Source organism: Rhinolophus ferrumequinum, chromosome 4 (genome assembly GCF_004115265.2).
Source record: "Rhinolophus ferrumequinum isolate MPI-CBG mRhiFer1 chromosome 4, mRhiFer1_v1.p, whole genome shotgun sequence".
In the NCBI taxonomy this organism is placed as follows: Eukaryota; Metazoa; Chordata; class Mammalia; order Chiroptera; family Rhinolophidae; genus Rhinolophus; species Rhinolophus ferrumequinum.
The window spans coordinates 29799943-29826506 of record NC_046287.1 but is presented as its reverse complement, the minus strand read 5'-3'; the positions used below and the strand labels follow the sequence as shown (position 1 = coordinate 29826506).

The following is a 26564-nucleotide window of genomic DNA, read 5'->3' as shown; positions in this document are numbered from 1 at the left end:
CTATGGAGATGTCGCTGTCCTTCAAGCCAAGAATCAGAAGAAAACTGTGTGTACCCTGTCCTCCTCTTCCCTCCTTTATTCTCTGGCTAATAGAAGTGAGGGGAGGAATAAACAATCTTTTGAAGAAGTTTCACCTCTACATTTTGTTCTTATTTGCTTAGTAGCCTTAGGACCAACTGTCTATTACAAAAGTAATGATGTAGAACCTTAATTAGAGCTTTTGAAATTCAAGCCCATTCGTTTCTTTTTTTTTAATTGGGGAATATTGGGGAACAGTGTGTTTTTCCAGGACCCATCAGCTCCAAGTCAAGTCATTGTTTTTTTCAATCTAGTTGTGGAGGGCACAGCTCACTGGCCTAAGTGGGAATCGAACCGGCGACCACGGTGTTATGAGCACTGCGCTCTAACCATTGGGCAAACCGGCTGCCAGAGCCCATTCTTACTGAGGGCCAGAACTTGAGCAGACAAAAATGACCAACAACACTGAAACAACAGACATCTGGCACGGTTAAACGCCCACAAGAGACACTCTCTAAAGTTTTAAAGCTACACTGTCCAATACCATAGCCACTAGCTAAGCATGGGTATGGAGTCCTTGTAATCGATTGATTGATTGATTGAGTTTACAGGCACTAGACTTTTTGAAAAATAGTATATCCTGGCTTGTTTGAACTGAGATGTACTATAAGTATAAAATACATAGTGGATTTTAAAGAGTTAGTAACAACAACAAAAAGTAAAATATCTCAATAATTTTTATATTAATTGTACATTGAAATGATACAATTTTGGATAAATAGGCTAAATAAAACATATTATTATTATTTTTACTTTTTAAAAATGTGGCCACTAGAAAATTTAAAATGATATATGTGGCTAACATATTTTTATTGGATAGTGCTTTTCTAAAATGTGGAACAAAATAAAGAACTCCAGTCTATTACTAATAGCACAACTCCTTAGTCTTCTTACTCTGTACTGTTTTGGTATGCTTTGAACCCCTTGGGAAGTATGGAAGTACTGCTACATGGAGTCATACAGTCAACTATCAGTATACATGGAGTGCCTACTAAGAATTGGAGATGGTTCCTCTAACTCTTTTCTTTTACCAGAAATACTTTGATCTTCCTAAGGGGAAAATGATAGTATATCCTGATTCCAGTTTACACTAGTAGCAATTGCTGAAGTGTTTCCTCTGTGGAGGGCCAGAGTTATGGAACAGTTGGTGATAAGGTTGAAAACGATGGTGGAGTCAGTCAGTGGCAAGGCTATTAAACAAACAGGCTAAACAATTAGAATATTACATTTCCACTAGCAATATTAAATTTATAAATCATCTTTTATTGCAGTAAAATATACATAAAATTTACCATTTTAACCGTTTTCAAGTGTACACTTCAACGGCATCAAGTACAGTCACACTATTGTAAACTAACAGTACGGCCCATCTCCAAAACTTTTTCATTATCCCAAACTGAAACTCTTTAGTCATTAAAAAATAACTCCCCATTCTTCCCTACCTCTTCCACCCCTGGCAAGTACTATTCTACTTTTTGTCTCTAGGAGTTTGGCTACCCTAGGTACCTCAGATAAGTGTAATCACATATTTGTTCTTCTGTGTTTGGCTTATTTCACTTAGCTAAATTGCTTTAATCAACACCCTGGTTATTCAATAGCTAGATTTTATTTGCATCTTATTCTATATGCTATATTTTAAAACAAATGTCTAGCTCTTCGTACTTGATAATCTTTTCCACTTATTGCTTAAGGACACTTCACTACAGCAAATTATAAACTTTTGAGTTCTTAACAATTTAGTGTCTGCCATAAAGAAATTTTTATTGGTCTACTTATTCTAAGTGTCTTTATATTTTGAATTGTTTTCATTGATTATAGTTTACAGGCACTAGACTTTTTGAAAAATTCCACCCAGCACCTTAATGGTAGTTAACAATAGCAAATAGAACAACTCGGGCAGGAAGCAAACTTAATTGACCACACAGGAGAAGGGAAGTTAATTTATTTGGGATGATGGTATGAAGGGTCTCTCTTTTCATTGTACGTCATTTCCCCACCTGGGCTGGTTCGGCTCTAAATGAAGAGAATTAAAAACACAAACTCTTTCTTATCTTCGCTGGGAAAAAGTCCGAGAGGTTCAGATAGTTAGAAACTATCTGAGAACTGTCAAGGTTATCGCACCTTTCATTTGGGGCATTACTGCTCTGCCAACAAACCGACTAATTTTGGACAAGACACTAATCCTCTGGAGGTCTCATAGGTTAGATTATACCAGCCTGTGCTTCCCAAATTTGTTCACATCACAGCACACACAGAACGTGGTACTGCAGGACACAGGTAAACGGAGGGCGCAGCGCAGCAAACCTGCAACCAACCGGAGGCCCTGCCCTGCGTCCCCGCACCCACCGGTGTGGAAGCCCTTAAAGAGCGCTCCAGTCCGCAGGTTCGTTCCAGCTGACGCGCCACGGCCATCTGTTACAGAGGATGAGCTGGGGCTCCCGCTGTTTCTGAAATCAGTGGTCTTTCCCTCATTGTAAAACAAAACCTTTATTCCTAAAGAGAATTAAAGCCAAAAAAGGCACAAAAACTGCAGGCCACGTAGCTACGCAAACCTCAAATTACTGTACTATTCTAGCGTGCTCTCCGCCGATCTTACGTCTCTTCCCAGCAGGCTCCAGGAATCATCGCGAGACTTCATCAATTCTCGCGAGATTTATCGGCAGCCATCTTCTTGGGGGTGCTGGGAGCCGGGAAGACCCCCCGAATCATTCCCATTTAGCTGCCCTTCGTCTTCGCTTTCTTCACTTTTGCCTCTTCTGCGTTGCCAACAAGCACCTGGTCCTGAGGCTGAGATAAAGTCCGGGTCTAGGCGCGTGCCGCGCTCCCGGTCCAGAAAGATTCGGTGGGGTGGAGGGCAGGGGGAGGGCCCGGGCAAACCGTTGCTGCTTCATACCGGGCCGGGGTCCGGGGAGGGGGAGCTCCTGGTACCCCTTGGACTTGCAGACTGCGGCCGTCCCCGCGGAGCTGTTCACCTATCCCGGCTCGCGGGAACCTGCCACCGGCGCCTCCCACGGCGGCCCACGCGGGCGGTGCGCGGAGGAGGGGGCGGGGGCAGCGGCGGCTGTAGCGGCCGCGACCTGGGCTGGCTGACGAGTCTGACGGGCCTCGGGGCCGTTGTGGATGGTTTCTAAAATGATCATTGAAAACTTCGAGGCACTGAAGTCCTGGCTCAGCAAGACTCTCGAGCCCATGTGAGTATCCGGGGCTATCTCCTTGCAGGGATAGAAGTGGGAAACAGGCGGACGCACCGATATGTGCAGTTTCCTTAAGTGCCTGCGGTGGAGGCCGAAGCGGTAAACGGAGGTCCCAGGGCTCTGTGTTTTCTTCTCCTCTTCCACCCTCGCTCCCTGGTCTGGGTACCCCTGAGAGCCCGAGCTGACCTTTATCTTATCGCCGAGTTGGTCGTTGAACCTACTGTGCCCTGCTTTTTTTTTTTCCCGTTATATGTACACCGACCCCAACCTACACACCTACACACACACACACACACACACACACACACACACACGTTTGCCGAGGGTCCTATCGGTTTCTTTAGTAAATCCGAGCATAATTCCCCGCCCACAGACTATTTTATTTTGTTTATTTAAACAAAGTAAATAGCCCTTATTAGGGATTTGGATAGTCTTAAGTCACTTAAACGTTTCACCTAAATACTATCCCTGAAAGAAAGGCCACGTCTCCCATGTGCTATCTGGCATATCGGGCACCTCTCTTAACTGATTAAAGATGTAACAGGTGCTGAGGTACTCAGTAAAATTCTCTTTTCACACTTACACGTTAGTCCTCTTGTAGAGGAGAAAGAAAATGTGGTTTATCCATATGGAATATTTAGCAGTTTTAAGTGGGATGCTATAGATAGAGAGAGAGTGTGTGTGTGTGTGTTGGGGGGGTGGTGTTCAGAGTTCTGGAATGTTTTAGATTGGATTAAAAAAGTATTTTAAGGATTTATCTTTGACGACGTGGTAAGAAAATATTATGGGCAAACTGCTTTCTCAGATTTGGTTGATTTACAATAAACAACTTAAAATGCAGTGGGGAAAATCCACTCATTTAATACATTTATTAAGCACCTGCTAGTTACTGTGGGAGGCTTTGGGGATAGAGCTTTCAAATTCCAAAGTGGACAAGACCAAATAAACATGCAAATGAGATAACTTCAGGTAATAATTAAGAGCAATGACAATTGTAATAATACAGGATTCTGTGAAAGAGTGATTAGAAGGCCTCAGAGGAAGTGACATTTGAGCAACACATTGGGGGAAGAAGGAACCATCTGCATGAAAGTCTGGAAAAAGAATGTTTGCAGAAGGAACAGCAAGTGCAAAGGCCCTGTAGCAGAAATAATCAGGGTGTGTTCCAAGAAAAAGAAGGCAATTGTGGCTGCAAGGAAATTCGTGGTAGGGGAGAGAATGGAAGGACTTGAAGTTGGAGCAGTAGGCAGGGGCCAAATCATATAAGAGCTTACAGGCCATGGTCCAGAGCTAGGATTTTATTTAAATTATAATCGGAAGACATTAGATGATTTAGAGCAGGCAAGGACTGATTTGATTTTGTTTTTACTCTGCCTGCTTTATGGAGATTAAGGGGGCAAGAATGGAGGAAGCAAGGAGACTATTCTGAAGGGTATTGTAAGCAGAGAGGTAGATTGTTTGCATTAAAGTGATAGTGGAGACAGAACTAAATATATTTTATAAGTAGATTTGGTCGAACTAGCTGATATATTGCATGTGGGAGATGAGGGAAAGGGAAATCAAGGATGATGACTACAAAGTTAGCCTAAGCAACTGGGTAGATGATGGTAAAGAAGGCAGGGAGAGAACAGATTGAGGAGAGGGGGAAGCCTGGTTGGATCATTAAGTATAAGGTGTTATATATCTAAGTGAGATGTCAAATAGGTGTTTGGGTATATGAGTCTGGAACTCAGGCCAGGACTAGAGAAATTTGGAATCATGCAGATGGTATTTAAATCCATGGGATTGTGGGAGATTTCCTAGGAAGAATGTGTTGATAGGAAAGAGAAAAGAGCCTCGGTCTGAGGTAGAAAGAAAATTGGGATGTATGTCACTAAAGAAATGTATGACAAAAGAGGCAAGTTGTCAACTTGATGGGATGCTGCAGAATGGATGAAAAAGATGGAGGCACATAAGTTGTCTTTAGATTTGGCAAAGTAGAAGTCAATGGTGACCATAACAAGATAATTTCACTGGAGTGGGATGGTATAGATAAAAACCCTATTTCAGTAGATTGGAAAGAGAGTGGGCAGCAGTGTAGTGTAGTGATTGAGAGAGAGAACTCTAGAGCCAGAATGGCTGGCTTTGAATTCTTTTTCTGCCACTTACCAGCTGTATAATATTGGGTAAGTTACTTAATTCAGTGCCTCTGTTTCCTCATCTCTAAAATGGAGAAAATAATGAATATGTATTAAGAAAATCTTGAACACTGGTTTGTGATTAGCACTCAGTAAGTATTAGGTGAACAGAAAACTTAAAAAAAAATTATGAAAAGCCTTCAGTTTTTAAATTACTTATCGTTTTGCTACCATTTCCTTTTTTTCCACTAACCTAAAAGATTGTTTATAGCTACTTAAGTGTGTATGCTTAGTTTTCTTTAGTTTTAATAAAGTATATTCCAGGTATCATAGCCTACTCATATGACTGTAGCACTGCAGTCATTAATGTTGGAATAAATAAGGCCTACTAGTAGAGCCTAGACAGTGGTAGACATTGGGATTGGTCCTTTTATGACATACTTCGTTGTGGTAAAATTGAGCCCTTGTATCCAAGTTCCTGTCTTTTAATTGCATTTCAGGTGAATTCTTTTAAATAATGACTTTTAAAGCTGTTTCCAATTAAGACCTGTGGTTTCTAACCTTGGTTTTGTGAAACTTTGAAATGTGTTGATTATTTTAAAGGATTTTTTTTTTTTTTTTTTTTGCTTTGCTTTAAAGCTATATAATTGCCAAATAGCACCTATCGGAGGGAGGAACATTTTAAAGACCAAGGGTGAGATGTAACTCATATAGGGCTTACTTAAAAAGTGGTTTTGGACTTGCCCCACATTTTGAATGTATTCAGAAACATTTATTGAGCACTTAATGTACTCTGCTAATCAATGTGTTAGCTCTTCGGAAATGGTAGGAAACGACATGAAATGAGCCTCTTCATGTTGTTTACCATTTAGCAGGGAATACAAATGTTGAACAAATAATTACAAGACTAGTGAGTGTTAAGAAGTCAAGAATGTTGTCAAAATATATGTCTGGGAGGTCAGGAAAGCTTTTTCTGGCGTGATTATATTTGATCTCAGCCTTTTGCTAGGGAAGAAGGATGGGAACGGAGAGCGGTAGGTTCTGAAGAACAGATTGGATGAAGGCCCTAAAAATGAAAGAAAAAAGTTGTCTTGGAGGAACTGAAGGAAATTGAAAAAAAGAGCAAGGGGAAGAATAGCATTGGATAGCTGCAAAGAGAGGAGCCAGGTCAAATAACTGTGTTGAGTCATGTTAAGGACTTTGAATGTCTTTGAAGGGTAGTAGGAAGCTAGTGAAGGGTTACAGGGCAGGGGAATTTTCAGGTTGACATTAAAAAAAAATTTAGCATGATTGCAGTTTCAGCATGAAATAAAAGCTAGTAAATCTGTGTTTTATTTGATAATAAGGTCTGTGGGTATAGCAGGGTTTTTTCTTTCTGTGTTTTGTTTTTCAGAAATTATTGAAAATTTAGGTGTTAATTGTCATCTTGAAATACTTACGATTGATGTTTTGTTCTCTCAAACATTTGCTTAGTCATAATTGGTAACAATAAAGTAAAATTTGATATTGCTCTTTTCTCTAACATTCAGTTTTTTTGAAGTGAAGTCCTGGATAAAAGTGTCAGTTTTTTTTGTTTTTTGATATTCAGTTTTTCTGTTTTTTAAACAGAAAAGGTTTTCTGTTATATTTTAAAACTTTTTATGAGTTTGCATGCCTCTAACGGTGGTAATTGAATGAAATCATGAACTTTTTTAGCTGAAGGAAAAAAAACTACAAGATCTAATCAAACCCCTTCATTTTTCAGAAAATAAAATTGAAAGGCAGATAGACTTGATGTGCTCAGATTTTGTGAGTTCAGTATTGAAGAACAGAACGCCTAATTTTGTGCTCCTGATGCTATGTAGTGCTGTGAAGGTAGTGTTGTATAATGGAAGGAAAATAAGTTTTGTGTCCATACAGACCAGTGTTCAAATCTTAGTTCTGCCATTTATTAACTGAGTAATCTAGGCCGATGCACCTCCCCTTTCCTTATTGATATTATAGGGAGAATTATACTTGTGTCTTTCTGTAGTTGATTGTTTCCTTCTGTAGTTGAAAGGATTGAATGAGGCATATTTTTTAGAGCCTAGCCCTTCTCTCCTTCCTTAAATAACTGGTTGATTAAACACAGATAGGTTACATTACTACTACTGCTACTGTTATTATCACTACCATTGCTGCTGCCACTACCACCTAACATTTGTATGCATTCTTAAAAGCTTTGGATTACTTCCAAGTGCTATGAGGTAAGTACTATTACCTCTATTTTGCAAGTGGTGATGCTGAGGCACTGAAGCACAAAGTTAAGATACTTGCCCAGAGTTACACAATTAGCTATGTAGCATGTGACTGAACAGTGATTTAAACTCAAGCTTTTTGACTGTGGGTCATGTTTTTAATTTACTACTGCACAATACAGTGTATTCTTTCCCATTATTATATACACTTTTTTACTATTACATTTTCATAGCAGTAGCTGTTATTATTGTAAAGGAGCAAAATTCTAAAGCATCATGATTGTCATTGCTTTAGAGTTTAAGAAAGAGACCCCTTTGGGTTTTTGTAGTTTTTCCCTGTTCACCCCCACCTTTCTCACCACATTAAAATTTATTTTTGTTCCTGTTTTACAGGAAGAACTGAAAGGTGATCGTGTTATTCCTGAACTTTACTCCTGTTTCCCTCCTTTGATCTTTCCCTTTCTACAGACTCCGTTGGGCATACATAGAATGTCAGTTTCCCATTTCTTAAGGTAGAAAAACTCAGCAACAATAGTAGCAAAAACAAAGCAAAAAATAAATCATAGTTTTCTCCTAGTCACTTTCATGCTAGCTTTCTTTTCCTTTCACTGGTCTTAAAATAATTGTCAGTCTTTAATTTTTCACTCATTTGGCCCCAACCATTTACTTTTTAATGCTTTACAAAATAGTTTCTTCTTATATTCAACCAAAATTGCTTACCTCAGTATTACCAATGATTTATGTTTACGAAATGTAAAGAATTTATATAGATGTTTTATTCTTTGATCTATGTGTATAATATTGGATAATGTTAATGCTGCCTTCTTTTTTGTTTATTTAAACTTTTGAGGTCTTGATTCCCTAATTCTTTGGTTCTTCTCAAATCAGTCCTATTTCCGTTAGTTCTTTTTCTTGCCTTTTAATTGTATTTTGCAAGTTCTGTTCCCATGACTTTTTCTCAGCCATTTCCACTCCTGATACTTACCTTCATTCCCATGGATGGTTTCTTTTATAATCCACACCAGTGGTTCATAAAAACTGTGTGTGTGTGTGTGTGTGTGTGTGTGTGTGTGTATTGTAGGTTCTTTGAAAGTTTCATGAAAGTCTTCCTTCCTTAGGATGTTGTATATACTACATATACATTTGCATTGAATTTCAGACCTTTTCTAAGAGAAACTGTATGCATTTATTTTTCATGTATGTGTGTTCGACTTGACTGCTTTTCAAAGCCTTAAGCTCTTACCTCTAATTGCTAGTTCTATATACACCTGGTTCTCTTATCTGAACTTTAAACTGTTTCTGAAAATAAATGCTCTCTGAATTCACTTATTTCTGTTTCATTTCTCTTAATTATTCAGGTGTTGACATAAGAAGCATCCAAATCTGTAGAGAATTTTTATTTTTAAGAGAGTTTATTTGATCCAGCCTGATGGCATTGCCAGGAAGCAAGACCTCAAATGCTCCTGAGAATGACAGTTTTGTAGTTTCTTTTATACATTTGGAATTAGGGAGGGAACACAAGGAAGATTAATGAAGGTAGGAGAAAGCAAGGTACAGGATAATTAAGATAATGTGCTCCCTTGAGGGTGGTTTTCCAAGAGTCTGGAAGAAAGGATTATTTCTGGTATTTCAAAGGTGTATTAACCTAGATGCACAAGAACACCGAATAGGACTTGCTTAAAAACCTTATACTAAAGAAGTTATAAGCCTGGGCTATGACTACCCACTGTGACCTGCCCAGTTAGGAATTTATGATCAGATCATCTTGTAAGGTTACTTTCCATCACTGGGCTTGTCAGTTTTATTTCAGAACTCCCTTTTCATCCACAATTACCCCATTTGGTCATAAATCAATCTTAAGAATGCATTGATGACCAACCTTTTGGTCAGATGGTGGTCTCACAGCACTAGAAGTCTCAGTATCGACGTTGCCTTGTTGAATCAGTGGATTATTGGCAAGGGGGCGATTCCAGAACCATGGGATGTGCGATGAGGCCAAATTTTCCCAAAAGGGGAGGGCAGATAAATGGAAGGCAGTCAGTCTTGCAGCCTTCATTGTGAAAAACACACTGGATCACTTACATCTTTTGAACTATCATGATCTGAGTTTTTTCCATCTGTCTCATTTTTCTGTAATTTGCATCTAGTATAACATTTACATAAACCATAGAAAGAGTATTAAAAGTTATCTTACGAGCGTACATCTTTAGTAATCATAAATGGTTGGACTGTATAGAGAAACTTAAAGAACAAACGTAACTTCTGACTTACAGTAGGCAGGTAGGTAAAGACAAACAAAATGGTTTCTGAGTTCAACATCAGTCTGTAGGTATTACATACCTTGTCAGTGTCTTGGAATAGCCGTCTGCCTCTGTTAGCAGTAACGTCTCATCCTGGCGGAGTTTTTGATGTTATGGCAGGAGGTGAGTGTCAGAGACAAGGGTAGATGTCCCTTCACAGGCACCTGATAAGGTCCCTTCCAGTGAGATTGGAGAGAGTCTTATTTGATGTCTTTTCCCATAAACAAAACTTCCAGGTGGCAGTCAGTGATCTTTAAAGTGGTTTTCTCCTGGGAGCTCACTGTGAAGGAAGTGGTTACCAATTTGGCATTTTCTTCAAGTGACTTTATCAAACCTTGGCGATTGTGTAAGATGTCTCCTTTCAATAATGTCAGCTCAGAACTTCATTTAATTTAAGTCCAGCTTTAATGCTTAGTGCATGAAGGAATGCAAAAACCGAAAACGGGGATTTGCCAGGGAGCCTGGAAACCCAAGACAGCCAAGCGGCTGTCTTGGGTTTTCCATAGTCCTAACTAATCATTTAATTTATAACCACTGTTTACCCATACAGTATTATCCCCTCTCCCCCAATTTTTTTCATCACTTATTTTATAAAGCTTCCCATGCAATTCAGCATAAAAAAAACAAGTCTGATTAGTTTAAAATTTCTTTCATAAGGAGAGAACACAAATCTTTTTGTGTTTTGAGGACCACAGCAGTTATTCCTACATATACTGAGATTTTAACCCGTGAAACCTCAATTTCTAATAAAAAACTAAGAAGTCAAATTTATGAAGACGTTTTGTAACCTCTAGAATCATATTTCAGTGACATTAAAGTAAGTTATTAACATAGACTTATTTTTGTAAAACCCTGGTAAAATATTTAATATCAATAACTCAAAAGACATGTCTGTTCTACTTAAGCCAACAAATTTACTAACTTTTATTTACTAAAGATTAACTTTTTATCCTGTGAACTTGAAAAGTATTTGATTTAGTTTCTGTATTTCTGAGAATTTTAGAATACCCAGTCCTTATGAGTAGATGCCTTTAAATTAATTTTCACAATGCCATCCAGAGGTAGAAAATTATCTCACATTTACCACATACATATGTAGACACACATACAAACAGTAGCAAACAGATCTTTCAGCATGAGAAAAACTGACTAGTTTGTAAAAGAACAGTTGGACCCAAATTTTATTTTGGAGGCATTTACAATTTCTATCTGTCCTTGACAAGTTCAGTTCCAAATGACCTCCCTTTTAAAATAAGGACAGCTGTTTTTACTACCGCAAAGAATTGGGTTGCCCCTAAACAACATCATAGGTTGATCCATTTATCTAAATCTTGTTTTTTAAGCTTTAGAGACCAATTAAGTATGCTTTCCATTCATTCTGTCTAATTTTATAGCTGGCTTTTTTCTAATTGTGTGTGGAAAAGATTAATTTGGAAGTATCAAAGGATGCTCATCTCAGCCATCGTAGTATAGGGAGGCTGGCTGTTGAGGGACTTGTTGACCTCGGAGGCACAATCTTAATTTTAAGATCTGTAGAGTCTGAACAAACTTCTAGGGAAAACGAGCTTTTCCGTGCACGTCTCCAGACAAGCAGAATGTAGTGGATATCCCTATAGGACCGATTCATGCCCTAGAAAAAATTTTCCTCAGGCTACCCCTCAAAGATTCTTAGTCACAGTAGAATATCCAAGCAAGGGCCAGCAAGAGCTTATCAGACTGCCAGAGCTTTCCAATGCACAGACGCCTCTCTTAGAGTGAACCCATTCCAGGGTGCCCTGCTCTCCATGAAGGAAGGAACTCTCCGGGCTCCTGCTGGCTTCTCCAGGTTTGGTTGAGTTCCTGTGCAGACACCTCGCAGTGTCCCCGCCACTGCGTATTCAGAGACCCGCAACAACTCTCGTCCCGCGGGGTTGCCTGGTCGGTTTGGGGAAGCAAGTGTCCTTTCTCTTCTGGACCTAAACAGAGTTCAGTCTCTCATTTAACCAGCAAAGATTTTGTTTAGACTCACAGTAAGCAGTCCAATTAAAACGAAATTAAAAGCAACCACTTACTTTTCCTCTCCTTTCCCTGGGTTATCGCAACCCTTATCTATCCACCGCGAGTATTTTCTAAGGACAACTCAAAGTCAGGACTCGCTATTTAAAGCAAGGAAGTCAGGGATTCAAAGGGAAAACTAACCCAAGTTCAAGTGGGGAGCTAGTGGGGCACAGTAGGCCCTTGCTGGTACCTGGCACCAGGCCCAGGTCTGTGTCCGCGAGGTGGTTCTTGGTGGGCTTCTTTGGAATCTTGCCAACTATGCCAAGTGAATGTTGATGTAAGAAACTTCCAATTTTTATGTGTTTATTTGAGCCCAAACTGATGACATAAACACTGCAGAGCAAGATCTCAAATGCTCCTGAGAATAACAGTTTTTCAGTTTCTTTTCTTAATTTGGAATTAGGGGAGGGAACATAAGGAAGGTTACATAAAGGTAGGCAAAAACAAGGTATAGGATGGTTAATAGGATTATGTGCTCCCTTGAGGGTGGTTATACTTTCCAAGGGTCTGGAAAAGAGGATTACTGCTGGCATTTTAGGGGTGTATTAACCTATATGCACAAGAGCAATGGACAGGGCACACTTAAAAACCTTGTACTAAAGAATATATATGTCTGGCACGTGACTCCCCATCCTCACCTGCCCAGTTAGGAATTTATGACCAAATCATCCTGTGAGGTTCCTGTTTGTCACTGGACTTACCAGATTTATTACATAACCCTGTCTTTTGTCCACATAATGCTTGATATTTTATTTTTTGACTTCACCCTTCATTTCTTCCCCCCATGTAGTTAATCATTTGATTTTGTCTCACTTAATAATTCTTAGTAAGGACATTGCTCAGTAGGGGTCCCCATACGCTTTATCTAAACCATTGCAGTTTGTTTCCTAACAAACTTTCTATATCTAGTCCTTTGTCCCAGTTTGATCATGAATGCCCAACCTTGCTTATATCCTATTGTTTGATCAAAACCTTTAGCACTCTTAAATAAATTGCATATTTTTAACTTGGCTTTTGGAACTCTAACTGCTTTAAATTATCTTTCCATCTTATATCTTCCTATTTTTTACATGAGTTAATTTCAACAAAGCCAATTTTTTATTGTGATTCTGCATCATGTTGCTTCTACTGTCTCTTTTCTTTCAATTTGTAAGTAGTAGATAGCATTCATTGAGAGCCTATTATATGCCAACATTGTGCATTCATCGTGTGTGAGCTAGGTTCTGTTATCCCAGTTTTAAAGATGAGGAAATTGAGTCTTAGGAAGATTAAGTAATACACTTCATTCATAGCTAATAAATGATGGAGACAGGATTCAAAACAAGACACTGCTATCCCAGAGCCGCCTTGTGCATTATGATGTCTTGTTTTTCTCCATTTCCTTTATATAGGTTGAACTCAAAGGTCAGGTTTGATTCCAGTTCTTCCAGAAAGCTGTTTATGATCCATCCAGCTGAAAGCAGTGGCATCATTCTCTGCTGGCACTAGTTTGCATCATCCATGACACGCATCACTTGCACACTTATTTAGTAGTTAATTCTTACTTGTTTTAGCTTTATCATTAGACTCTAAGGTCCTTCCTTGAAAATAGACTCCAAAATTTAAGACTTAACTGTTTTCGTGTTCTGTACAGCACCTAGCACAATACCTTGTGTGTGGTATACACCCGAGTATAAATATGCATTAGTTGAAATTTTTCATTTGTGTACCCATGATCTAAGTAAAGGGAAGAGGCATATGACATACACCATATTTTACCTGGAATTTTATTTCAGAGAAGCAAATATGTGAGCGAATGGAAGATTTTCTAATATCTAGGTCTATTTAGTGTTTTCTTTCTAGGGGGAAAGAACACTGAAAAGTATTAACATTTACTCATTCAAGTATTGTTGGCTGCTGCTATGTTGAAGATTGCTGACCTCCATGGCGTTACACAGAAAACAAATTTATGGCAGTCCTAATCTGATGAATTTTACAGCTGGTAGAAGAGTTTTCCTGTAATTAATTATTGGCTAAATTATTTTTCATTATTCTCTTTACCTCCTTAATGTTTGTCAAGTTGATGTTCATTGCCGCATTTCACTGCTGCAGCCTTCCTTGGCTTTTCCTTCTGAATGCTGAGTAGTTAAAATGAATTTAGCATTTTCTGTGTTTTAGCACTACCTTATCTTTGCCTTACAGTACTTCTCAAATAAAATTATTTTATATGTATAAATCAATAGAAAGGGGTAGTATTATGAGAAAAAAGAAAAATAAGATATTCCAGTGTTTGTTGTGTACACATTGAGAATGACTAAGTCAAACTTGAGCTAAATGGCTTTTAGGAGGTTTTTTTTTGCCTTCCTCCTACTTCCTTAGTCCCAGAGAATAAAGGAAAAGAGAAATGAGTGGGTTGGTAAACCCTTTCTACCATGCTTACTTCCCCCCCACCCTTATTTCTGTGGAAAAAATTCTTTTCAGTCAATTTCTGGAACAGGTAAAAGTTACTTATTTTTAGCTTGAGGTCATATTTACTATTTTCTGGGTGTATGAAATAAAGGAATACATTTGAGATCTGTTAGTGATTCTTCCTGAGATATTTTACCAACATACAACCAAATATGTTTATGTATTCTTCTTTCTCCTTTTTTACTTAATTGGTATTAGGCTTGTCCTTCTTTTTTTTTTTTTTTAAGGCTACATAGTATTTTAGTGTAAAGGATATAGCATAATTATTTAATCGTTCTTTATTGATAAATTGGACAAATAGTATGGTGTATATCTTTACCACATATAATTAACATAAACAGATTAGTTGGGTATGTATTGACATATGTTATATACACCTGTATAATCACCACGTAAAACAAAATCGAACATTCTCTGGAATGTTCTCTTGTGCCCCTTTCTAGGTTTTACTTTCCCTCCCCAACAAAGGCAACCACATTCTAATTTTGGCATTTTTGCATATGGCTGCTATAAATATTCTTATTTAGTCTTTGTGGAAATATTTTCTTTCTTGTAGGTAAACACCTAAGAGAGTAATTGCTAGGTCATAGGGTTTATTTTTTTGACCTGACAGTTTAATTCTCTCTATGGTTTTAATTTGGCATTTTCTTGATGACTAATGCTATTGAGGACCTGTTTGTGTGCTTATTGCTTATCGTGTCTTTCGTGAAGTGTTTAATCTTATTTTCAAAATTGGGCTGTCTTTTAATGATGATTTGTAGTTCTTTATGTATTCATAAGCAATATATGTGCTATAAATATTTTTTTCCCCACTGTGTGGCTTTTATATAATATTGTCTTTTTGTGAGCAGAAATTTTTAATTTTTTTAAGTCCAATTTATTTTTCTTTTATGAGTAGTGCTTTCATGTCCAAGAAACTTGTCTCCTCCAAGATCATGAAGGTACTCTGTGTTCTAGAAATGTTCTGGCTCTGGGTTTTATGTTTAGGTGTATTTGTCATCTCTGATGAAGTTTTTAAAAATGTATATGAAATGACATAGGGCTAATGCTTCTTTTTTTTCTTTAATATGGCTATCACCAATGTATCCAGAAATATTTATTAAAAATACTTTCTTTTCCCCATCGGATCACTTTGCATCTTGGTTTAAAGTCAGTTAACTGTATGTATGTGAGTCTGTTTCTGGACTGTGTGTTGGTACATTCTGTTGGTTATACTACATTGTCTAAAGCTAACTAACTTTATACTAAGTTTTGAAATCGGTTTATGTAAGTTCTCCAAGTTTGTCGTTTTTAAAAGATTGTCTTGGTTAGGCAGAATTCTTGCATTTCTCTATAAAGGTGAGGATCACCCTGTCAATTTCACACACTAAAGCCTGTGTGATTGTTGACGGGTTTTGTTGACTGTAGAAATCATTCAACAAAATTTTAGAAAGAAGAATATCTTTATATTTAGTTTTTCAGTTCATGAATGTGGTATATCTCTCCAGTTATTTAAGTCTTCTTTAATTTCTGGTAGCAATGTTTGTAGTTTTCTGTGTGAGGGCCTAAATCTTTTGTTTTTTTCCCTTGGATATGTTATGTTTTATAAGACTTTTAAAATTTAATTTTCCAATTTTTGTTGTTTAGCATATAGAAATATAATTGATAATTATGTATTGACCTTATATTCTGCAACTTTACTAAGTACACTTATTACTTCTAGTACTTACAGATTCTTTGATGTTTTCTTATACCAGTCATGTCATTTATGAATAATGATAGTTTTGCTTTTGTTTTTTTTTTTTTTTTTAATGCCTTCATTTCTTATTACACTGGCTGGGAACTACAGTACAAGTTAAATTGAAGTGAGAAGAGTGGAAATCCTTGTTTTGTTCCTAGTCTTATGAGAAAAATTAAATGTCTCAGTATTAAATGATTTTTTATAACTGCCTTTTACCAGGTTGAGAAAATTCCCTTGTATTCTTAATTTGCTGATTGTTTTCATCATGAAAAGGTGTTGAATTTGTCAAATTATTTTTCTATATTTATTGAAATCATCATAGGGGTTTTCTCTTTTTCTGTTAATATTGTATATTATATGGATTGGTTTTCAGGTGTTAAACCAGCCTTGCATTCCTGAGATTAATCCTGCTTGATCATGACATTTTGTCCTTTGTATAAGTATTGCTGGAGTTGGTTTGCTAATATTTGGTAGGAATTTTTGCTTCTGTTTATGAGGATTATCTATATTTTTCTTGTATTGCCTTTGTCTAGTTTTGGAATTCAAGTTATGCTGGCCTTATTAAAGGAAGTGGGGAAATACTCTGTTCATTTTTCTGAAACTTGATTTAGGATTAGTATTACTTTTCTCTTAAAATGTTTGAAAAACTTCACTGATGAAACCATCTGAGACTGAAGGTTTCATTGTGGAATTGATTTTTTAATTACAAAATCAGTTTCTTTAATAGGTATAGGGCTACTAGATAGTCTATTTCCTTTGTCACTTTTGACAGTTTATGTTTTTCAAGGATTTTTCTTACATTTAAATTACCAAATTTATTGATATAAAATTTGCATTGTTGCCTTATTATGTAATGCTTATAGGCTCTATTGTGCTCCCCCTCCTCTTTTAAAAATTATACCTGATGTTGGTAATTTTACTCTTTTATTATTTTGACCAATTTTGCTAGTAGTGTGACTTTGTTTATCTTTTCCAAGAACAATGTTCGTTGTTTTCTATTTCAATACTTTTATTACTTCCTTTTTTCCTACCTACTTGGAATTTAATTCAGTTGCTTATCTCCTCTTTGTTAAGGTGGAGTCTAGGTCATTGGTTTTATACCTTTCTTTTAGCTGTTTTATGATGTTTTATTCCTGCTGTCCTCTTTTGATTCTGGTGAGAAATCAGCTGTTATTTGAGCCTCTGTTTTCCTGTATGTATGTCTTTTTGTCTCACTAACTACTTTTAAGATTTGATTCGTTTTATTTGATCAGCAGTTTGACTATGATATGCTTAGGGTTGTTTGTATGTAGGGCGGGTGTACACAGGTATGTGCTTTGTGTGTGCTTTATCCTGCTTGGTTTTTCCAGTTTAGATCTTTGTTTTGATGTCTCATCAGTTTTCAGAAGTCCTTCGTCATTATGTCTTCAAACATTTTTTTCCTACCTCATTTTTCTTCTTTTTCTGAGACTTTAGCTACTTGTATGTTAGATTGTGTGATTTGTCCCACACATCTTAGATATGTTTTTAAAAGTTACTTCTGTCCATTTGCTTTTGGTTTGGATATTTTCTGTTTTCCTGTCTTCAAGTTTACTGGTTTTTTTTTCCCCTCTAAGGAGTCCCATTTGCTGAAGTAGAATTCTTTATTTCTGATACCGTATTTTTCATTTCTAGGTTTTTCCATCTGGCTCTTTGTAATAGTTTGTGTGTATTAGCTGAAATTCCCTATTTCCTTATGCATGTTGTCCATATGTTTTAATAAATTATTTAGCATTATTATCATAGTTTTTAAAAGTCCTTGTCAAATAATTCTATAATCTGGGCCATCTTTGGGTAGGCTTCCATTGACTGTTTCTTCTCATATGGATCACATTTTCTTACTATTTTGTGTTCCTTGTTATTTGATCTTATGCTGAACGTTTTGTAAAAGAATACTGAGGTGGAGACCAAAGTAAGTAAATTTATCTTCATTAAGGGGCATGCCCTTTCTTTTGTTAGGCCACTACAATGGAAGCTGAGTCAATTGCTCTGTAGTTGACCTGGTTCTAGGCTTTGTAAAAACTTTACTTTGATTCAGTTCACCATTGGCTTCTAAAGTTTTGAGGGCAGGACCAGGATTTTGCTTTCATGGGTCCTGGAATCTGAGCAATAAGAAGATTCTGGGTACCTGCCTGCACTTTACCTCCAGCTTTTGGAACTTGGTGAATGATCATTTTCTGCTTTACAGCCCTGGTTTTTTGAGTTGCTGAGATCTCTTTGTATTCTGAGGAGATCTCTTTAGTCCCACCTCCCCATTACATTACATTTGTAGCTATTTTTCAGCATTGTTGCTTTGTTGCTCCTCTTGTCTTTTGTAGGGTAAACACCCAATTCTCTGTGAAGGCTTGGAATGCCTGGAAGAGTTTTGCTCAGCCCTCCTACTCCATTCCCAGACTTTGCTGATTGAAAGTTGGGGGTGCTTTGGCACATCTCTTCTAGTTTTCCTTCTCTGCCTCCAGAACTACGCCTGACTTTTTGGTGAGGGTTGATGAGTGGTTGTAGACACACTATGTAGCTGAAAGGCGTTGGGATTCTAATCTGTCGTGGTAATCCATATATGACTGTTAAAAGATGATGAAAAAATTGTTTTCTTTTTCCCTCCATCGGTGGCAGATTTCTCTTCTTCTTGTCTTTCCACCAGAGATAAGAGTAATCATGGTTTCTTTTCTCTTACAAAGGGCTTGTCACCTCTGGTGTTTAGTTACCCTGTTTCTGCTACAAAAGACGCGTTAGAGCTGATGGTCTGGCTAGGTCTTATTTTCGGGGAAACAGTAGTTCTTTTGTTTTCTTGTGTCCTCATCTCGTTGGGCTTTAAAAATACCATAATTTTGCAGCTTAACTGGTTTGTTTTTTCTTGTTAGGATGAGAGCATTGGTCTCTTGTGATTTCCCACATTCAACCAGAAGTGGAACTCCAAATGTAGTCCCCTCCCTTTCATCTGCCTCCCCCCCAACTCTGGTTCAAACTGTTGTTTGTCAGTCTAGTTGTGTAGGGTGCAGCTCCCTGGCACATGCTGGTATTGTGAGCCTTGCACTCCCCGCAGCTGAGGCACTTGATCATCTCACGGCTGCTCTTGCTGGCTGCCAGCCGCTATGGTCACGCACGCTGTCGGCTGCTCATGGTGGCACACGGTAGCCCACGGCAGCCCACGGCAGCACTCGCCGACCACCTCTGGCTGCTCACGGCAGCCCAGCTCCAGGGAGAGCTGTTGTTCACATTCTTAGCTGTGGAGGGTGCAGTTTGCTGGCCCTTGTGGGAATTGAACCGGCGACCTTGGTGTTAGGAGTATGGCGCTCCAACCACCTGAGCCACTGGGTTGGCCCACGGCCCATTCCAATGTAGTTTTAACATGCATTTGTCTTATAGTTAGATTTGGCAATTTTTATTATGTGTAACAGAACGTACAGGTATATAGTTTTTGTGGGTTTTTTTTTTTTCTGTTAATTGTTCGTACCCTGTTTAGTTTTTCTGTTGCATTATTGGTTTCTTAAAAGGTTGGTGCGCGCTTCGGCAGCACCTATACTGAAAAAGGTTGATTGATTTGTAGGTACTTTTCATATTTTAAGAAAACTGATGTGAGCAGCAGCTCTTTCCCCATATGACATTTATGTTTTGATTCTGCTTAGGGTAATTTTTTAAATATAGAAATATTTTATGTAGTTAGATTTATCCTTTCTTTCACGGTCTGCGGGTTTTGTATCATAGTCATGGAAGAAAAACCTTCCCCATTCTGAGATGAAGATACTGATAATAATGACAATACAGCAGTAACTATCACATAGAGCTTCTTATGTGACCATGTAGTAATAATAGACTTAACGCAGTAAGTCAACGAGCCAGAAATTGAACCAAGTCACTCTCTGTCTTCAGAGTTGTCTAGTGGTATCATCCATGCCCTTTATGATCTTATTTTTAACGCTTAAAACTTTTATCTACCTGAAATGGATAACGTTTGAGTGTCAGGCATGAAGTATGGATCTAGCTTTATCAGTTTCTTTTTGTTCAGGCGTACACAGTTATCCCTACACCATTGCTACATAACCCATATTCTCCTGATCATTTGAGATGTCACCTTAATTACATACTAAATTATTAAACATTTGGGTTTATTCTACAATTTTTATACATTAGTTTGATCTATGTCTATTAAACTACACTCAATTTTTGGTGATTTATAATTCCTAGTAAGGTTAGTCCCCAGTCACTAATATTTGTTTTCAGCATTTTCCTAGTTGATTTTGCTTGATTCTCCTCCCCTTACAACATTTTATAATGAAAAATTTCAAATACACAGGAAAGTTGAAGGAATTTTATAGTGACACACCCATATCACTTAGATTCTGCCATTAACATTTTCGTGTACTTACCACTTTCCTCCTTTGATGTGTTTCAAAGTAAATTGCATACATCTGACAATTAAGTTTGCAAACTCATCCTAGAAAAAGTGCTACGTACCTCATTGCTGAATATCACTACAGTCACCTTCGAAGTACTCTCCTTGGGAAGCTATGCACTGACACCAGTGCCTAGTCCACCCTTCAAAGCAGTTTGGGAACTCTTTTTCTAGAATGGCCATCAGAGCTGTCATCGGATTACCCTTGATGTCCTGAATGTCATCAAAATGTCTTCCTTTCAATATTTCCTTTATCTTTGGGTAAAGAAAGAAGTCATTGGGGGCCAGATCAGGTGAGTAGGGAGGGTGTTCCAATACAGTTATTTGTTTACTGGCTAAAAACTCCCTCACAGACAGTGCCCTGTGAGCTGGTGCGTTGTCGTGATGCAAGAGCCATGAATTGTTGGCAAAAAGTTCAGGTCGTCTAACTTTTTCATGCAGCCTTTTCAGCACTTCCAAATAGTAAACTTGGTTAACTGTCCAGTTGGTACAAATTCATAATGAATAATCTCTCTGATATCAAAAAAGTTTAGCAACATCATTGCAACAAGTATGTGAACTTATTTGCCAGACCTTGTATATATGAGGGCCATCTCAGCAGTCAGGCTGTGGGAGGAAAAGGCAACTAGGAAGGACTTGTTAAAATACTGGAGACATATTTATTGACTTTTTTATATCTGTGACCGAATTTTGAACTTGAACTTTTATATTTGTCGTAATTGGGTTAGACCTAACTTGAGTGTTGTTTTTTTTGTGACTTTTAGTGGATATGCCCTGTGATCTAGTATGCTCTTATATAATGGGATAATGAGTACACTCTTCTTAGCACCTTGTGATTGGATCTGGGGAAAAGGTAGGCATGGTTACCTAGAATCCCTATGGGGGAAACAGACAAGCATACCAACCGTAACAAATTTAACAGTGGTAGAAATATGTACAGATTTGTCTGCCAGTGTAGGAGAAATAGATTAAATGTTTCTACTTAGTAGAATTAGTTATTATTTATCCCTCCCAAAGGTTCAAAATTTGCTCATGAATGTCAGAAAGGGGGATTCTATAGCTTTTGAGAAAGACCTAGAGGAAAAACAAAATTATTACATATTTAATTATTTTTAAGTTCAGTTAACTAAAAGTTCCTGGGAATAAGAGGAGGGGAGGGAGTACAATGATGGTGAAAAGTTAGCCTTTATACCTAAAAAATGACACTTTTTTTTTTTTCAGATCATATGGTTCAGTGACTTTGTTTTAAAAAATGAGAAAACTGAAGCCTAGGGAAATAAAATACTAACCTAGGATTACCAACTAATGAATAGAGTAAGATAACACCAGACTAGAAATCTGAAAACCATGGGTTTTTGGAGTTAAGTCCAGTATTTTTTAAAAAAAAAATACAAAAAAACAATAGTAGACTGCTTCAAGGAAAGGCTGACAGTTTGGCTTTAGAGGACAACTAGATTTGAAAGGGAATAGTACTTAAAAGATAGTAACCAGATTTTAATGTCTGTTCTGAAGGGTGGGGAGGAGGTAAGACATCTTACAACTTTCAAATTTTACTGTATTTCATTTTTCAGTAATCTGTAACTAAGTAGAATGTGAATCCACATGTAACTGAAGGGGGTGACCTTCGGAAGGCAGGACTCTGTCCCAGAGAACTCAGCTATGATTGGGAATTTAAAACATGCTGATTGTGGAGTTGTGCTATGGGCTGCCATGTCAGCATTTCATTTGCAATTCCACTTTTCTTTTAAGAGAGAGTTCTGTGGCACGACCATACCTATCGGTGCTGTTTGCCATTTGGGCTTTGCTCTTTACTCGGAAGAGCGTAGAGTTTACAATCTGATTATTGGGTTTCACCTTTAAGAAGATGAAAATTGACTTTGTCTTTGAATTAGACGTTTAATTAAAATCTTCAGAGTTTTTAAAACAGTGGTTCTCAAGTGTAGTGTAAGGATTCCTAGACTTTCTTGAGACTGTTTCATATTTCACTGGGCCTATGAAGTCCCTACTTTTCCAACTGTATATCTGTGCGAGACCAGATTTCTTCATATATTTCAACCAAAACAGCATATCACAACTGAATCATCTGTCTGTCAGCATATCAGAATCATCTGTCTTCTAAGCCAGACATGGTATTTGCAAAAAACGTGAAACGTCAATCTTCTCACTAAAATTTATTTTCTTGTGGAAATACAATTATTTTTTTCATTAAAAAATGGAGTATTTCGTTTCCAATGAGGTTGTTGGTCATGGAGCTCTGTCCATCCTTGCCTTGCAGTGGGATGTGGCCCACTCTGGGGAACATGGATCATTTTCAAGGACTAGTATCATGCAGGGGGACAGAAGGGCAGGCCCCATTCTCTGACTTCTCTAGCTGCCAGAATAGTGTACTTGTAAGGCTGGAACTACTGTGGGCCATCTTTATTGCCACATGGAGAGGGCCTGCAATTCCAGGGAAAGCAGAATGGAAAAGCGGGGCATCCTCATGTCATCATGTAAACTCCTGGATCCAGCTGTGCCTAAAGTTAGCCCCACCATTCGACTTCCCATTTATTTGTAGCAATAATTTCCTCCTTTTGATTACCCCCCCAATCAAAGTTGTAATGAATTTATTATTTTTAACTATGTGTTAAGTTGGAATGAGTTTATTATTTTTAACTATTTTAAAATTTCCCAATTTTATTTCTTAACATGATAAATATTGACAGATATAACCCTTTTAAATAAAAGTTCTTCGGAGTTCTTCATAATTTTTAAAGTGTAAAGAGATACTGAGAACAAAAAGTTAGAGAACCACTGTTCTCCAGGTAAGAAAGAATCACTGCTAGTATTTCCTGCGGTAATGATACAGGGAAATGAAGGAACTGACTGAATAGTTTTCAGTGTTGTAGTTACGTGTATTGTGGGTTTTCGTAGTGATAAGTGGTTTGCATGATGCTCATGGATGGATCATGTTTAGATATGCTTATTTTGTGGTGGTGATTTTTGTAGAATGAAGTGGGTGTGATAATTCTCAGTGAGTGACCTTTGCTGTAACTGCTACATACCATCTATTTTTACCTCCTTATTTAAATTGAATGAAGCTCTATTGCTGTAATCTATTTTTACCTCCTTATTTGAATTGAATGAAGTTATATAATAAACTACAGCAACTGAATTTTTCAATGTACATATTTGTTGCAATGCAGCTTGGATTTTTAAAAGAATAATTCTAAGTACAGAATAATAGAGCCATGGCTGATGCAAATTAGATATTTTTCTTGACTATAAAGTGAAAATTTGGTAGGAACAGATGTGGGTGTATATGCGTGTTCTAAAGTTACTGAGTTAACATATTTAAATTTAATTTTAAATTCCCACTGCCACCTCCAGCTCCTCCTTAAGATTGCTGAAAATGGAAGCTTGGGTTAAATTTCATCAGTTATCTTCCACTGAATTTTAAGCCTCTAAGAAACTTGAGTAAAACAAAACTAATTTCTGGTTTTGTTTTTTTTTAACCATTAATCTCTTTTTTTTATTTTGCCATTAGACAAGTTGAATAGAAAGTTAATTTGAAAGGAGAAACAAGATTAGCCAAAAATACTAAAAATAAAAAATAAAAATTGGGGGTTGGAAACATATGCCTTCTGTAATTAAAATTTCTTTTTGAAATATTGTAATATTCTTTTTGAAATATTGTTTTCACTTTAATGTCTCATACTTTTTTGAAAGTTCTAAATTAAAAAATAAAAACTAATAGCATGAGTGTGTTAGGAGTAGTAATTAGAGCCTTTATATTAAGGCAGATTTGATTCATGTTATTTTAAGTATTACTTAAGAAAATTCAGTTCTTTTGGGAGACGTTCTTCTAAGTACTCTGGTTAGAATCATGCTTTGTTGGCAGATTGTATTTTTGCTGGGTTAAGTGCTTATGAAATAAAGCAGCAGTGGGAATTTGGCCTTTTTCCTAAGGTGGGAATGATGTCTGTCATTTTTAGTAGTATTTCTTTGTCCTTAAACATTTTCAAAATGTTTGTTTTTCTTTTTGGTCTCTCTGATCTGAAAGATTTCAGCCCCACTTTTCTTTCACACATTTTCAGAATGCTAGCAGTATAGCAGAAGGAGAATAAAGTCTAGCTCTGACAAGATAATATATCATTCAAATCACAAATCTATTTTTCAGCAGTGGGTAGTAAAGTACCTAATGAACAATCTTGGTTTGCGATGGATACTGTTTTTTAAAAAGTAACGTCTTACTATGAGAATGTAACTTTCTTTTAGGTAATTTAGACATTTTACGTCATTAATTTTACATGGCAGATTATCATTGCTAGGTGTTCAGAGTTACGTAGCATTGGCACTTTAGACAAGTAGAAAAAAGAGCACATATTTTGCTTTTCCCTGATCCATAACATTTGGGTATATTGTTAAACTTTAATGGTGCAGATTATTTTTTAGTAGGCTATAATTTGCAAGTTACATACCTTTTTTTGTTTTCAAAAATATTGAAATAAAAAAATGAAATGACTTCTTATAGGACTTAAAAAATATTGCCTCTTGAATACAAATTTACCTGTTTTGCTTTTAAAGGTGAAATTATAAACCTTATAGTATATAATTTGCATTCTAGCAAATTTTGGAAAGTAATCTATCTGCCTTTCAGACTGTCCGATGCATTTAAAATTTTTGCGTATGTTAGTTGATTTGACTTTATTGGTTCTTGATTTGATTCAAATTGCTTCCTATAGAAGTTGTTTGAGCAAAGATTATTCAGGAAATCTTTTTGTTTTATAAAACTGTAGTCCTTAGACCATGTTAATTATAAAAATCACAAAGGTCTTTCTCCAGATTTTTAGCTGCTAACATTTTAATCCACTTTTAAAGTGCCCTGTTTAAAAAATAATGGAGTGGGAATAGAACAGATTTGATGTTTAGAAATGTAAATAAAGTAACAGTAACATCGTTAGGCCATTATTAAATTGGAAATTAACCACAACAATCAAACCAATATTGAATCAAATTATAATATTGGATGACTCAATGTAGAGTCTCTGAATTTGTTTATTAATAGCAATTTCAATAAAGCAGTATATAACACAGTGATAATGTTATGTATCACAGTGATTTCCAGTAAACTGATATATGTTTAGCTTGATGTCTACTTAGGTTATTGTTTAGTTAATTGTGCTTATTTAAGTTATCTAACATGAATATTATTTCATGGTCTCTCATGGAGTTTTACTAGATTGCCAATTATATCTATAAACAAATACATCAGGAGGTTATTGTCCCATTTCTTCTTCATGCTTATTTCACAACACGTCTAAGTATTTCTGTGCTCTTTATAACATGAAAATATTAATTTCGCATAAGTTATTTTGTCTATATTTATTTAAAAATTCATTGGTATAAGTATTTGAAGTAAATTTCAAAGAAAAAGTTTTTTTAAAATCTCATGTACCATTGAAATGGATTTTTTTCTTCTTGTTTGGGTTATAACCCACTTAAAGTCTTTGTAAATAAATGGAAGTAGATCTATGAGAAAAGTTGATTTATGATTACTGACAAATTATCCTGAAACTTAAGTTAGTAGCACATCAGACATTTATCATCTCATGACATTTATCATTCCTGTGGGTCAGGAAATTAGGATCAGGTCGTGTAGTTCATCTCTTCTTCATTGATTTGGATCCCACCATTATGAAATCTAAATTCCTATATATATTTGGGTCTATTTCTAGACTTTTTTTTCCATTGTAAAATACATGGTATGCTATGTTTTTAAGTTTCCCTTTATTTCACTCTCTTTTGGTGTTTTCCTGGCTATTTCTGAGGAGACCTTTTGGTATTTTGATTGGTACTTCACTAATTAGCTTTTGATGTTTTGAAATTGTTTTTACTTTGTTATAATTTCTCTTTTTAATAACGTTTACTGAGTTTTTTTATACATCTTTTACCGTATATATTTGGAAGGATACTGAATTATAACTACTTATGTCATGTAAAGTATAATAGTATAAGGGAGACCTTACATTTCTTCATTGTCTTCATGAGCCAGGTACTTTTT

At 36.7% G+C, this 26564-nt stretch overlaps 1 protein-coding gene across 15 annotated transcripts in view; it reads left to right on the top strand.

The window, feature by feature from the left end:
- The first annotated feature begins 2043 nt into the window (after window positions 1-2043).
- Window positions 2044-26564, top strand: part of RBM26 (RNA binding motif protein 26) — a 75820-nt gene continuing 51299 nt past the window's right edge. For 6 of the 15 annotated variants that reach the window (XM_033104158.1, XM_033104162.1, XM_033104154.1 and 3 more), the window contains exon 1: window positions 2045-3269. In XM_033104158.1, the coding sequence (XP_032960049.1) occupies window positions 3199-3269 (71 nt within the window). In that variant the 5' untranslated portion in view covers window positions 2045-3198. Of the gene's footprint in view, window positions 3270-26564 lie in introns of all 15 variants that reach the window. The other 9 variants (XM_033104155.1, XM_033104161.1, XM_033104160.1 and 6 more) reach the window with 4 other exon arrangements.